The sequence below is a fragment of the Symphalangus syndactylus genome, chromosome 4 (assembly GCF_028878055.3).
Source record: "Symphalangus syndactylus isolate Jambi chromosome 4, NHGRI_mSymSyn1-v2.1_pri, whole genome shotgun sequence".
Taxonomy (NCBI): Eukaryota; Metazoa; Chordata; class Mammalia; order Primates; family Hylobatidae; genus Symphalangus; species Symphalangus syndactylus.
Window position 1 is genome coordinate 13,508,388 of NC_072426.2, and position 15,610 is coordinate 13,523,997.

The window sequence follows — 15,610 nt, forward strand, 5'->3', positions numbered from 1 at the left end:
CTGTCACCTTGAGTGTTCATTTTTATGTCTTGGTATCACTTCAGACTCTCTCTTCTAGTTACCTTGAAATATACATAATATCGTTGCTAAGTACAGTCACCCTGGTCTGCTATTAAACATTAGAACTTATTTCATCTAACTATTTGTACCCATAACCAACCTCTCTTCGTCCTTCCCAACCCCCCACTCCCATCTCTGGTATCTATTGTTCTGTTCTCTGTGTTCATCAGATCAAGTTTTTTAGCTCTCATATATGAGTGAGAACATGCAGTATTCTTCTGTGCCTAGCTTACTTCACTTAACATAATGACCTTCAGTTCCATCCATTTTACTGCGTGTGACATTATTTCCTTCTTATTTAAGGCTGCATTGTATTCCATTGGGTATATATACCACATTTCTTTTCATCTGTTGATGGGAACTTAGATTGATTCCATGTCTTTGCTATTGTGAATAGTGCTGCAATAAACATGCAAGTGCCAGGTGTCCCTTTGATATACAAATTTCTTTTCCTTTGGACAGATACCTAGTAGTGGGATTGCTAGATAATACGGTAATTCTATTTTTAGTTTTTTGAGAAATCTCTGTAATTTTTTTCCATAGTAGTTGTGCTAACTTACATTCCCACCAACAGTATATAAGAGTTCCCTTTTGTGAGTTGGCTCTCTTGTATTTTTCAGATAGTGTTCAAGGAGGAGCTTTATTAACTCAGCACTTCTAACAATTTCCTAGGTACTTATAAGACATTTCCAAAGTCAAGTTAATGAGCTGCAGAGTAAACAAGAGTCTCTTGTGGTTTCTCAAGTTCGAGAAGAAATTCTACAGAAAGAGGTAAGAAATAGCCAAAATATTGGGCTAAAATAAGTTTTTCTTAGGCATTTCAATCATATTCATATTTATAAATTTTTTACCTAAATGTACAAATAGACATAACCTGAAAGTATCACATGTCAAGAAAATATTAGCAGCGTGCTTATGTAAAATCTGCTTTCCCCAGGTGAAGTTCGGATATTAAGTCATTAAGTTGTCTGTGTTTTATTTGCTGTTGAGATTTTGTAGATAGTGGGGAAAATGGGATGGGAGATGTTTGGGTTTTCTGTTTGTTTTCTTCAGGAGCCAAAATTGAATAGTGAAGGCCATTTCTGTGTTAAGTACTGTCAGGGAGGAAAACTAATTTTTTCCTCAACCCTCATGAGTTTTTAGTTGAGACAGACCCCGTAACAAAAGACAGATTAATAAGAGAAAAACGAGTTTATTAATATGTGCAGCACACAATGCGGGAGAAACCACAACACAAAGTAACTCAAAATGGTGGCTTAGAACTCTCCAAGTTGGTAGCTTTGAAGAGATTTGGATTAGAGATTGTGAGATCAGAGATTGGCAAAGGAAGAGAAAAACATAGATTGGAACAAGTGCAACTGAACAAATTTAAGTACATTGCCCCATATCAAATCATTGTCTTAGTGCTGAGAATAGGTCAATTCAATTAAGCAGTTGTGTCTCATTTCAGGAGATATTGCAGGTGAGCTCTCATCAAAGTTAGGCCTCTATATGGTGATTTAATAAGAGGCATTTCTATGGAAACAAAAGAAAAACAAAAATTAGTGGTAGGAGTAGTATATATACTAATTTCTGAATCTAAGAGCAGCTAGTCAAGAGTTCTAGATGTTGGGCTCAAAGCATTTTTTACGGTTTGAGTATCTCTAGTCATAAGACACGCAGCAAGGTAGGAGAAAAATTTGAAATACTACTTTGGAGAATTATAGACAGAGATCTAGACCAGATTACATGTAAATAACAAAACCCCAGAGATAAAGAACAAGGCTAGAATCTGATATCTACAAGGGTGTGTTACAGTTTTCTAATGAAGCACAGTATTTTTCTCTCTGCAGTCACCCTCATTTCTATCAGAGATAATCACAATAAAACCAATTTGTTGGCAAAAATAAGTCCAGTCTCATTAACCTTGGCTTGGTTATTTGCATAAAAAGTGCACCAAGAATAGTGATTAAACATATAGCCTCTTTTATAAGTCTGTTTTGCTGGAACTTTTAATAAGGATTCTCAGATTGGCTCTTTATTGGCCTCTCCAGGCTAGAAACGCATGCCAAAGGCTTGCCTTCAGATTTTGCCTCCAATACCAATAGATCCAGGTAAATTCCTTTCTTTTCTAGATCCCCCAAATATTGTGAGGCTCCTGGGCTTGCCAGGCAGTGACATTTCTTACTCATCTGTAAGGAAACCTTGTATGTAAGGTACCAAGCCAGTTTTTTCCAAGGGACTTTATTGGCTACAGAAAGTCAATGTATTTTTTTAAGTTGTCCGATTATATCTGATTCTATGCACATTCTGAAATATGACATTCCAGTCAAAGCCTTGGTAGTATAACTGATGTTTCCAGTTGTGTTACAAAGAGAACAGGTTCTTACTGAACTTATACAAATATTTATATCGCTGTGAAAATAAGAATACTCAACTAATGGTTTCTGGAGAGATAAGAGAGGAAAAAAAGACAAATATTTCAATTCTGTTTACAAAAGTATAATTTACCAAATTGCTGTAAGCTATGGATAGCTTAAGAGAAAAAGTTCTCTTACAGAATATTAAAGAATCAGCAGTATTTTAAACAGACAGTCCCTAAAAAGAATTCTTCATCAGTTTACTTAGTCCCATGTAATTAATTCTTGTTCTGCTTGATGTTGGGTTAGCACTTCTATAAACCGATCAATCTTTTCATTAGAATTCTGAAAAATTCTTACCCGGCCAAATGGTATGATCTTGAAGTTATCCGAAGCCTGTACTTCTCAGAGTCGTTTCCATGAATCTTTCTGAAGATAAAACACTTTGTATTTATAATTGCTTACAAAAGCTCTTAGGAAAGTAACAGAGTAAAACAATTAACTATCTATCTCTGGATGACAAGACTTTAAACTAGCCATGGTTAAACATCTGATGAGAGTTCATTATAATGCACTTGATATGGAAATTTGGTTATTTTTGTGACAATACAACATTAAGATATTAACTAGCATTATTACTGATAACATCATACCAAGACATACCAGATTTTTAGGAATTGTATACAACTTCTGGAACATTTGTTAATAACATATCCATACAAAAGTAACTCAAAGAAGATTAAACATTGTCTTTATTTGACAATGATTCCTGTACAATTTATCATGTCAAATAAGCCTAATTACTTTGACATGTCTATTTGTAAAGAGAGAAAGAACATTCTTTTGAGACTTTCCAGGGCCCTCTGGAACATCCCAAAGCTAGTTTGAGGTCAAAATAATTTATAATTTGATTTGGGGAAGTTGTCAAAAATGTCAAAAAGTTTAAAACATTTGATTAAATAGGATCACAGGTTGTTATGAAACAATACTTAGTTATCCAAAGTGATTATTAAAAGATTCGAAAGGCAAATACAGAAAGTCGCATTGTGAGAAGACTCAGTTTTCCTAAGTAATCAAAGAACTGATAGAGACCATAGGAAACACAGGAAGTTATTTTACTAAAACACAAAATCTTTGCTTTCTACATAAATTAACTTAAAGGTAAAGAAAATCTTTTATAATCTCTTATCAAGAGCAGACCAATGCTCCAAGAAAGCTTTGTTGTTTTAAGAGAGAAAACCAGTTTCTAGTTTTGTCCACTGTACTTTTGACATTAAGGCCTATTTTTAAAACTCTTATAATAAACATATTCTGTTTTAGACAGCTTGAACACACAAGATATTCATGCATTCTCACTTTCTCTCTCCTTCTCCAAGCTTTCTATGTTCATTCATTTTTTTGTTCTTCCTTCTCCTTTCTCATTCTAAAACAATCTGTCATTCTACTTTAGTACAGATTTAATTATTCTTTTTCCTTTAACAAAAACACATCTTCATTCCTCATAACTTTGCTTACCAAAACTACATCTTATTTTCCTTGCATATTTTGCATACAAAGTTGTTTCTCTCATCTTTAGTAGTTTTAAATATATGTATATTAGAACTTTTAATCCTTAGTAACATTAATTTCTTATGAAAACTACAAAGCAGCCATGACCTGTCATATACCAACATTTTGTAGATTAACATCATTTCATGACTTCTAGAAGCATATTTTATAGTTTTCTTAATGTGACAATAAGAACAGGTGATTTGCTTCTCTGTAAAAATTAAGAAGCCGAGGTAGATATGGTTGTGTTCAGCAACATGAGTCTGTGAAACAGAAGTTAATGTTTCAGTATATTTGGGAATGATCTAGATATTCAATGAATATTTATTATTTCACTCAGCAGAACCCCAAGGATGTAAGTTATGCCAAAGAGATTTGGGTAACTAATATTTTTGAAGACTTTATAAATTTTATCCCACTAATATTTACTTAATGTACTTGTTATTAACAATTATGCTTGGATTGCTTATGAAAATTCATGAGCCATTAAACAGCTAGTCATCATCTTACTTTCCTGTTAACTATTTTTACAACACATACATGTTAGGCAAGCAGCACAAGAACTCAAAAGTTAAATACATGTTTTTCTTTTCCTGCTGTGCTTAATATACATGGAATAATGGATACTGTACTTCAACTTGCACATTTGATTTGGGGATGAACTCCTAGGTCTTTAATTTTAAATATCTAGCAGAGATACTTATTTGATTAGTAAACCCAGGTAGCATAAGGGTTGTATGTCTGCATCATACTTACTGTTGACAACTCTGAAGGCGTGCCTATTTTTATTAAACCAATAATGTTAAACTAATCATATACCAGATTTACCTGAGACACATGAACTTGAAAAGCATTTGGGTTAGTTTCTATACTTCTGAGAGTTTTTGGAATTCTTAATTTATGTAAGTGCTTCTTTTTCTTTAAGCCAATTAAATAGTGCTCTTTTATGAATTACTTTTGACAATACCATCCAAAGGTAGAAAAAAAATGTATACATATATACACACACATACACATAGACGTACATAAAAATAGACAGATGCAGAGATCATATAGCTTTCATTTTAAAGTTTTAGCCATGAGACAGGCACAATAATATAAAACTCGCTAATTTATAAAAGAATAGTTCAATGCAAATTGTATATTTGGCAGATGGAATAAATTAAGGTTACCTGTTTGGATGGCCAAACTTTTTACTGGTATTTCTGAGGAAGACTTAAAATTTTTCATTTGCCCTTTGTAGGTAATCTCATGGAGGGTATGGACGAAATTTGGGGTAAAGGAGTTTTTATAGCAGTGTGTTTAAAAAAACAAAAACAAACTCTTCTCCCTCTGGGCCGCCTTTTTTTCTTTAATCTCAAATGTATGTGGGGGTTGTTTTAGTTAACTCCTTGAATGTTTAATTTCAAAGACATGGTGAGATTCACGTGTCTTGAGAAAGGACGTCCTGAGAAAGGACGGAAGTTTTCTCCAAGAAGGAGTTTTAGGGCATATTTGCCTATTATGAAAGATCCAGGGTATTTTTTTTTAAGTTTTTCTTTTCCTTGAGCACAGGACAGTCTTAAGGAATATTTTTGTAGTGGGGACCCCAAAATATAAGAAGGCCTGGAGCTGATGGAGTTGATGATAGAGCTCTGTAAAGTAGGTGGAGTGTAGGTACAGCAAAGCCAGCCTGGCTGCCAGTTCCCTGAGACAGTGTTCTGTTTATTTCCTGGTTGGCAGTATTTACACAAGTAACCTATACACCCCGGCCCTGGATATCAGGCTGCAGTACTTTCTGTAAATCTTTCAGAGGAAGGCAAGTTAGTAGGCAGCTGGGCATTTAAAAGATTTCCTGGGGAAGTTGGAGGAGTTTTAGGATTAAAGGAATTTGTTCAGAGGATGAGACTGGATTTTGAGGAAAGAAGTTTAAGTCAGGGACCCAGAGGTCGGAAGATCTTCTGGTAGATCAGTGTCAGGCAGTTGGGAGTAAAGGAGACTATAGGTAGGTGAGGAGGAATTTATAGCAAGTGTGGATGTTAACGTTGGTCTTAAGTCTAGTCTGACTTTTGTTTATTTTTTTTTTTTAGACTAGACTTGACACTCTTTTATGCCCTCTTTTGAATTTTATTTTACCATAAGTACCAGTAAGACATTTGTTTTGAATGAATACTCCCTTTAAAATTGAAAAAAAAATCATTTTTTGATATAAAAGCTCAAATCTTTAAAGGTATACCCTTTTTAATGTGATTCTAGACCAGGGGTCCCCAACCCTGGGCCACAAACCAGTACCAGTCCATGGCCTGTTAGGAACCGGGCCTCTCAGCAGATGAGATGGGGGCAAGTGAGCATTACTGCCTGAGCTCTGCCTCCTGTCAGATCAGTGCAGGCATTAGATTCTCATAGGAGCGTGAACCTGATTGTGAACTGCACATGCAAGTGATCTAGGTTGTGGGCTCATATAAGAGAATCTAATTATAAATGTGATGAGCTTGAATCATCCCAAAACCATCCTCCCTCTTTCTGTGGAAGAATTGTCTTCCACAAAACCATTCCCTGGTACCAAAAAGGCTGGGAACTGCTGCTCTAGACCAATAAGCTTTTTTTATGGTTTGAAACAAGTCTTCCAGGCAAGGTGACTCACACCTGTAAATTCTAGCATTTTGGGAGGCTGAGGTGAGAGGATCTCCCAAGGCCAGGAGTTTGATGCCAGCCTGGGCAACATGGCGAGACATCATCTCTACAAAAAATACAAAAGTTAGCTTGTGCAGTAACATGTGCCTGTAGTCCCAGCTACTCAAGAGGTAGAGGTGAGAGGATTGGTTAAGCCCAGGAGTTCAAGGCTTCAGTGAGCTGATTGTGCCACTGTACCCCAGCCTGGGTGACAGAGCAAGACCCTGTCTCTACGAAAAACCAACAAAAAAACAACCAAGTAGCCTTCTGTAGCTTAACCATGGTTGCCAGAGACTTCCTCAAAAAGTCTGCAAAAGATCCAATCTCCCTCGATATCCAAAGTTTCTCCCAAAGATAGCCTAAGAAAACAAAGACCTTCATTGCTCTGCAGACAGAATAGTTGTGTGAAAACGGTGTTTCAAGCCTCCCACAGAGACACCTCCAGTCACAGACCTGCTAATCTGTGACACCACACAGGCACTGCTGGGATGGGACTCTCCCAGTATCAACCAAACAACAAAGTTTGAAACACCAAAGGCTCCTTATGGACTGGCGTCTCTTATTAAGACAAACTCCCCTGAGCTGCATCAGACAAAGAGAACACCGCTTGTCACTTGTGTCTTGGGTTCCCACCCTGTTCACCTGGCTGCCTGACACAAGCCAACGCTTGTGCCCCCCCAACCTGGCAGAGACCAGAGACCAGTGTTCTCAGTGGTCATAAAAGCCAAACTCTCAGGACATAAAACAAGATAAAAGGTGAACCTCATCCTTTCTTTTTCTTATTGGGGACCCACAGCAAGGTTTGTCTAAACAGACACCAGTCTGGTGAGAACCGTGAACACACCAGTCTGGTGAGAACCGTGAACTCACCAGCCTGAAAGGGTGGCTGGAACAACGGGCTTATATGACCTATGTCTGTGTTCTATCCTGTGATTCTCCTCCTTACAATAAATGATGCAAAGACAATGGAAAACAATGACCTTTTCAAGGAGGCTAGAAATTAATTATAACCAATAGGTAACCAAAACCAAACCCACAAGAGTCACAAATTCAAAGAATTTTACAAATTTTTTTCTCCTACCAATCTGAATGTGGAAAAGAAGGACCAGGAAAAATTTCACCTTCCTTTCTTGACTGGCTGCTATAGACAGGTATCTGGGAGAGCTGAGTTTGGTAAGAATTCTTACCTTTTACCAGCTTCTGCCAGTTTTGCTAGGATTTCATCTGCAGGTTCCAGAGTGGATGGGGTATCCCAGAAAGTTCCATCTGCATTGCCAAAAACTGTCAGGAAGGAAAAATTTTTTTTCTCAACCCATGAGAGTTCCTGTTTGGACAGGCCACTGTAACAAAAGACAGATTAACAAGAGAAAAACAAATTTATTAATGTGTGCAGCACACATCAGAGGAGAAACCTCAACGAAAAGTAACTCAAAACAGTGGCTTAGAACTCTGGCTTACAAACCATCTTCAACAAAGAACAATCAATTTGTAGGTAAAGAAAGGACAGAGGAAAGCCATTTTAGGCTACAAAGGTGGGAAACTGGGAATGTAAATATATGGTAGGAAACTCATGGAGTACTGCAGATTCCTCCGGTGCCATCTCTGGGCTGATAAGCATCTAGAGTCCTCTTCACTAAAGGAAAATTTATTTCCTACTTTTAGGCAGAAAAAGAGGAGGATAGAGAGCTTTCTTCCATTTGATTCTAAGATCCATTTGATTCTAAAAAGTGTGAAAAGCTAGGAAAGCTGCACACCCTATTCTTTGATGCATATATACCATTTATTGTTACTGAAGGATTTAAGTCCCACAGGCAAAATAGAGCCAGTTGTATTATGAAAAGATCAATGTAAAAACACTCTACAATTATGCAAGTGTCAGTTTTTAAAATCTTGTTCTAGTAGTTGAAAGGCTGGTTCAGCATTGCACATTCTTTTCAGTGTTTAAGATGTACATAAAACTTTGTTAACATAAGCACTAAGTTTACAGAACCTCAGAACTGAAGTAAAAAGTTTTTAGGAAAAGCGATAAAAGAAAGTATATGTACCTGTTTGCAAGATAAAGAATGAAGTCAGTTTTAGTTAACTTAATTGTTGTTAATTGAGCAATACAATGGTAAGACAGTTCTTACTTTAAGAATATCTAAAATACTTGAAAGTAGAAAAGACACAGCACATGATTTTTAAGCATAACTACTAGAAAGCTAAGCACTCAGTGTCCTGAGTAAAGGTAATGACACCCTGCCTTTTAATTGGAATACCTACCTTTTAATATGGAGTTTATTTATAACAGCTGTATTCTGTGTAATATTCTATATAATAGCTGTTTTGACAAGACTAGTTTGAGGACTCTCCTGACGTCCTGTGTATTATGAGGCATTTCCTCTCAGGCTGGTGGAAATATGAACTATTCCCACCTCCGTGTGAGCTCCAGGAAATGCTCAGGTCATTTCCACTGGCTTCAAAACTGCCTCCAGGCAATAAACTGAACAACTCTAGAGCTCACCTTATTTCCCTTCTTCCAGAAATCACAGTCTGTAGTGCTGTTATCCAGTGTCTGAAAACAGTTGTTTCAACGATTTTGTGCTGTTTTCTAGTTGTTTAACGGAGGAGTCTCCCCTTGACTCCACATGACCACAAGTGAAAGTACACTATACATCGCCACAGATGAAAGCACACTATACATTTTAAACCACTGGTGAACTTTTGATTGCTTATGTGTTTTTAACATTTTATAGGCCATGAGATAACTGAACAATGATTTATAAGTTTTCAGCATAAAGCAAAGATGACTGCCACTTAGTATATTAGTTATAGAAATCTGAAAGGATGTTTCTAAACTCTTCATTATGTTTCATGTCTTTGTTACCTAAAGTATTTTCAAGCACATCTTTTGAAATTATGTGTGCTGCAACAGGGTGAAAATCTTACGAAGCATCTAGCACCTCTTCCGTTGATGCTAACTCAGGCATGTATTTTTCAAATCCTTGGTTTTTTTTTTAAGACTCTAATCTTTTGTGTTTTAATATTCATCATAGATTTTTCAATCTATTATTCCACTTCTCATTGACTGCAAAAATCTTCAGTTCATTTATTTCTTCACACCCTGCAGTTGCAGAGAAAAGACATGAATCTTTACTAATGATCCCTACGGATAACTAAAGATTGATGCTATTATTGCTTATTTTCATATTTTTCCTATTATTAGGATATGCATTTTACTGATTATAGATTTTTTCATTTGTGGGATTTTGTTTTTTAATCTGCATATTTTATAAAAGATATAGAGAATATTTAAGACTTACCTCTAATAAGACCTCAGGGACTATTGTGGCCCACTCATAAGAATTATCAAAATTCTTACTGTAATTTGTTCCAAATATTCTACAGCTAGCTGCTGTTGTTTTGTGAATGGACAGTGGAAAGATCAGAGGGTTTATAAGATGTGGGTTTAAATTCTTGACTCGCCGTTGTAAGGCTCGCTAGCATGTTCAAGAAAACATTTAGAGTCACACAACAACCATAAGGCCACATTTGGCATGCTGAATACAGGCCAGGAAACAGCAGGCTAGCAAGGCAGCATGACGCATTTCTCTTCAGTGCAAGTCATTCTCACAGCAGTTCATATAGTTGTCCAGGAGCTGTCCGAGTGACAACACAGGTGCAAGGAAATAAGACTCATACCACCTGCCAGGTACGAGTCTTACTCCCTTGCTAGCTTAGATGCCCCATGCTCCACAAGAACCGATATCTCTTATACTAATCCTTGCGTGGTGGCTCCCACAAGAACATGCTCAGTTACAAGAGTCAGCATGCTCAGGAGAGCCCAAAACTGTCTTCCTATGAAGTATTTCAGTTCATACAAAGTCCCCCAAGCCTAGGTGCCTGGTGTGTGGCCAATGGCCATTCTTTATCAAGGGGAGAACAGACACAGAAAAGTGACTGAACCCAAGGTCAGTTTCCCATGCAGAAGAAAAAAGTTATCTTTACGTAGCCACTTCTAGTGTGTTTAAACTCTCTCAGCCTCAGTTTTTACAGCTATCAAGTTAAATAAGACCTTCATAGCATTTTTTATTCATTGATTTAATGAATACTTAGTGAGCAGGTGTCAGTCCCTGTTACATGCTTCTTAAGATAGAGCAATGAAACATCTGGAGTCCTTGCTGTCAAGGAACATTCTAACCAGTGGGACAGAAAAATAATCAAACAGATACATATAGTCTATAATGTCTCCCGCTAACTGCCTTTGCTTCAGAACTGTGTCACATGCTGCTGCGGTTTGAATGTCCCTGCCAAAACTTATATTTAAATTTAGTTGATGTTAAAGCAGGAATGGGTTAGTTATCACAGGAGTGGGCTCATGATAAAGGAATAAGTTCAGTGGTTCCCATTCCCTCTCTGTCTCATCACCTGCCTGCCTTTCTTTCATGGGTTAACGCACCAAAAGGCCCTTCCCAGATGCCAGTGCCATGCATTTGGACTGTCCAGATGCCGAACTGTGAGCCAAATAAGTGTCTGTGGTATTTGGTTATACCAGCAGAAAACAGACTAAGACGTGCCCACCTCTAAACCAATCACTGCCAAGAAAAACTGGACAGCTATGACTGATCAGTTGTTTTTGTCCAGTAGTTGTCCAGTAAACTGACAGTAAAACTGATCAGAATTTACCCCAGCATCACATGAACACCTGAACAATATCAAGGCCTTGTCAGCAAAGAAGGCAGGAATGACTGCTTAAGACACAGTGCCCAGCATCTCCTTCAGTGCTAGCCTAATTAGAATCTAAACCCTCTAGATTAAGTAAGTACTCACAATTCCTCTAGCAAAGTGACCAGGAAGACTTATGCCAGTAGTTACAAAGCACGAAGGCACATGATATGATTGAAAAGTACACAGATACAGTGTACCAGGCTCATTTTTTTGTTGTTTTTTTGAGACAGTCTTACTGTTGTCGCCCAGGCTGGAGTGCAGTGGCACAATCTCGGCTCACAGCAACCTCTGCCTCCCTCATTCAAGTGATTCTTATGTCTCAGCCTCCCGAGTAGATGGGATTACAGGATTGTGCCACCACACCTGGCTAATTTTTGTGTGTTTAGTAGAGACGGAGTTTCACCATGTCGGCCAGGCTGGTCTGGAACCCCTGACCTCAAGTGATCCACCCGTCTCAGCCTCCCAAAGTGCTGGGATTACAGGCGTGAGCCATCATGACCAGCCCAGGCTTGTTTAAAGTAATAAAAATAGGAATAATTTTGTGGTTCAGTTTAAATTGAGATGTGTAGTTTCTAAGATTATCTACTCACCAACAAGTAAGAGAACAAAGACAAATGTCTTCTCTGGGAAGCAGTCTCTGGGCTATGCACAGATTGTTTGAACTCTAGCACCTGAGCCACCTCCTGCCAACAGTCAGTGATATCTGTCTTCTCCAGTAAGAAAGCATCTTCAGTCACCGTTAAGTGACATCATCCGGGTGAATCACTCTTTTTTACTTCAGTAAAGTAATAAAAAGATAACAGAGTTTTATTCATTAAAGAATATATGCTTATATGCTTTTTTTTGGGTGCTATTTCTGTCCTTAGTTGAGCATGGATTCAATATGCAATGTATTTTTATACTATTAATACATAATAATTAGTATTAGCAATTAGATGGTATAAAATCACTATAATCCCACTACCTATATTTTGCTCTATGTCCTTCCAGATTTTTTTCTATTCATAGAGAAATACCAATATTGTGGATATGGTTCTCATGTGTGTACACATGCAAATACATGTTTGTTCATGTATGTATGTATGCATGCATATGATTTTCAAAGCATTTTTAACCTAACAGTATATATGTGTGTGTATGTGTGTGTGTGTGTGTATAGATAGATAGATAGATATAGATGATGATAGATAGATGATAGATAGATAGATAGATAGATAGATAGATATATGTAAGATCTTTTCATGACAGTATATATCTTTATTGGCACTTCTATTGTACCATTTCAAAATAGAGGCATTATAATATAATTATTTATCAAAAGTTTAATCTGTGGTGGGGAGGCTGACAAGATGGTCAAATAGGAACAGCTCCATTCTACAGCTCTTGGTGAGATCAACACAGAAGGAAGGTGATTTCTACATTTCCAACTGAGGTACCTGGCTCATCTCATTGGAACTGGTTAGACAGTGGGTGCAACCCACAGAGGGTGCGCCAAGGCAGGGTGGGGCGTTGCCTCATCCGGGAAGTGCAAGGGGTTGGGGAACTCCCTCCCCTAGCCAAGGGAAGCTGTGAGGGACTGTGCCATGAGGAACGGTGCACTCCAGCCCAGATACTACGCTTTTCCCAAGGTCTTCGCAACACACACACCAGAAGATTCACTTGGGTGCCTACACCACCAGGGCCCTGGGTTTCAAGCACAAAACTGGGCGGCCATTCAGGCAGACACTGAGCTAGCTGCAGGAGTTTTTTTTCATACCACAGTGGCACCTGGAATGCTAGCAAGACACCCCTGGAAAGGGGGTTGAAGCCAGGGAGCCAAGTGGACTAGCTCAGCAGATCCCACCCCTACAGAGCCCAGCAAGCTGAGATCCACTGGACTGAAATTCTCACTGCCAGCATAGCTGTCTGAAGTGACCTGGGATGCTCAAGCTTGGTGGGGGGAATGGCGTCCACCATTACTGAGGCTTGAGTAAGCAGTTTTCCCCTCATAGTATAAACAAAGCCTACAGGAAGTTCGAACTGGGCGGAGCCCACTGCAGCTTGGCAAAGCCGCTGTAGCCGGAACGCCTCTCTAGATTCCTCCTCTCTGGGCAGGGCATCTCTTAAAGGCAGCAGCCCCAGTCAGGGTCTTATAGAAAAAACCTCCATCTGAAATGCAAGATGGCCAAATAGAAACAGCTCCAGTCTACAGCTCCCAGCGTGAGCGATGCAGAAGATGGCTGATTTCTGAACTTCCAACTGAGGTACCAGGTTCATCTCACTGGGGTTTGTTGGACAGTGGGTGCAGCCCAAGGAGTGTGAGCCGAAGCAGGGCAGGGCATCACCTCACCCAGGAAGCGCAAGGGGTCTGGGAATTCCCTTTCCTAGCCAAGGGAAGCTGTGACAGATGGTACCTGGAAAATTGGGACACTCCCACCCTAATACTGTGCTTTTCCAATGGTCTTAGCAAACAGCACACCAGGACATTATATCCCGCGCCTAGCTCGGAGGGTCCCATGCCCACAGAGCCTTGCTCACTGCTAGCACAGCAGTCCGAGATCGAACTGCAAGGTGGCAGCGAGGCTGAGGGAGGGGCATCCGCCATTGCTGAGGCTTGAGTAGGTAAACAGAGTGGCCAGGAAGCTTAAACTGGGTGGAGCCCACCGCAGCTCAAGGAGGCCGGCCTGCCTGCCTCTATAGACTCCACCTCTGAGGGCAGGACGTAGCCGAACAAAAGGCAGCAGAAACTTCTGCAGACTTAAACGTTCCTGTTTGGCAGCTTTGAAGAGAGCAGTGGTTCTCCTAGCATGGAGTTTGAGATCTGAGAACGGACAGACTGCCTCCTCAAGTGGGTCCCTGACCCTCGAGTAGCCTAACTGGGAGACACTTCCCAATAGGGGCCGACTGACACCTCATACAGCCGGGTGCCCCTCTGAGATGAAGCTCCCAGAGGAAGGATCAGGCAGCAACATTTGCTGTTCTGCAATATTTGCTGTTCTGCAGCCTCTGCTGGTGATACCCAGGCAAACAGGGTCTGGAGTGGACCTCAAGCAAACTCCCAACAGACCTGCAGCTGAGGGTCCTGACAGTTAGAAGGAAAACTAATAAACAAAGGACATACACACCAAAACCCCATCTCTAGGTCACCATCATCAAAGGCCAAAGGTAGATAAAACCACAAAGATGGGGGAGAAAACAGAGCAGAAGAGCTGAAAATTCCAAAAATCAGAGTGCCTCTTCTCCTCCAAAGGAATGCCGCTCCTTGCCAGCAATGGAATAAAGCTGGACGGAGAATGACTTTGACGAGTTGACAGAAGTAGGCCTCAGAAGATCAGTAATGTTTGAAACCATCGCAAAGGAGCTAAAAACCTTGAAAAAAGAGTAGATGAATGGCTAACTAAAATAAATAGCATAGAGAAGACCTTAAATCACCTGATGGAGCTGAAAACCATGGCACGAGAACTACGTGACGCAGGCACAAGCCTCAATAGCCAATTCGATCAAGTGGAAGAAAGGGTATCAGTGATTTAAGATCAAGTGAATGAAATGAAGTGAGAAGAGAAGTTTAGAGAAAAAAGATTAAAAAGAAACAAAGCCTCCAAGAAATATGGGACTATGTAAAAAGACCAAACCTACGTCTGATTGGTGTACCTGAAAGTGACGGGGAGAATGGAACCAAGTTGGAAAACACTCTGCAGGATATTATCCAGGAGAACTTCCCCAACCTAGCAAGGCAGAACAACATTCAAATTCAGGAAATACAGAGAACACCACAAAGATACTCCTCAGGAAGAGCAACTCCAAGACACATAATTGTCAGATTCTCCAAAGTTGAAATGAAGGAAAAAAATCTTAAAGGCATCCAGAATGAAAGGTCAGCTTACCCACAAAGGGAAGCCCATCAGACTAACAGCAGATCTCTTGGCAGAAACTCTACAAGCCAAAAGAGAGTGGGGGCCAATATTCAACATTCTTAAAGAAAAGAATTTTCAACCCAGAATTTCATATCCAGCCAAACTTAAGCTTCATAAGTGAAGGAGAAATAAAATCCTTTACAGACAAGCAAGTGCTGAGAGATTTTGTCACCACCAGGCCTGCCCTAAAAGAGCTCCTGAAGGAAGCACTAAACATGGACAGGAACAACTGGTACCAGCCACTGCAAAAACATGCCAAATTGTAAAGACCATCAGTGCTAGGAAGAAACAGCACCAACTAACCAGCGAAATAACCAGCTAACATCACAATGACAGGATCAAATTCACACAACAATATTAACCTTAAATGTAAATAGGCTAAATGCTCCAATTAAAAGACACAGACTGGCA

General features: G+C 39.3%; 1 protein-coding gene and 1 long non-coding RNA gene across 6 annotated transcripts in view; one reads left to right on the forward strand and one right to left on the reverse strand.

Moving 5' to 3' along the window:
- CEP162 (centrosomal protein 162) overlaps positions 1–15,610 on the forward strand; it is a 108,596-nt gene that overhangs the window by 82,997 nt on the left and 9,989 nt on the right. For all 5 annotated transcript variants that reach the window (XR_010120434.1, XM_055274087.2, XM_063637799.1 and 2 more), the window contains one exon: positions 733–831. Coding sequence is in view for 4 of the 5 variants with exons in the window: in XM_055274087.2 (XP_055130062.1) it covers positions 733–831 (99 nt within the window). In the remaining variant the exon portion in view is untranslated. The remainder of the gene's footprint in view (positions 1–732; positions 832–15,610) is intronic.
- Positions 1,120–8,055, reverse strand: LOC129480408 (uncharacterized). Its single transcript, XR_008657029.2, has 3 exons — positions 7,787–8,055; positions 2,760–2,828; positions 1,120–1,575 (listed from the first exon to the last, which is right to left on the reverse strand). It is a non-coding gene; the product is annotated as an uncharacterized lncRNA (long non-coding RNA).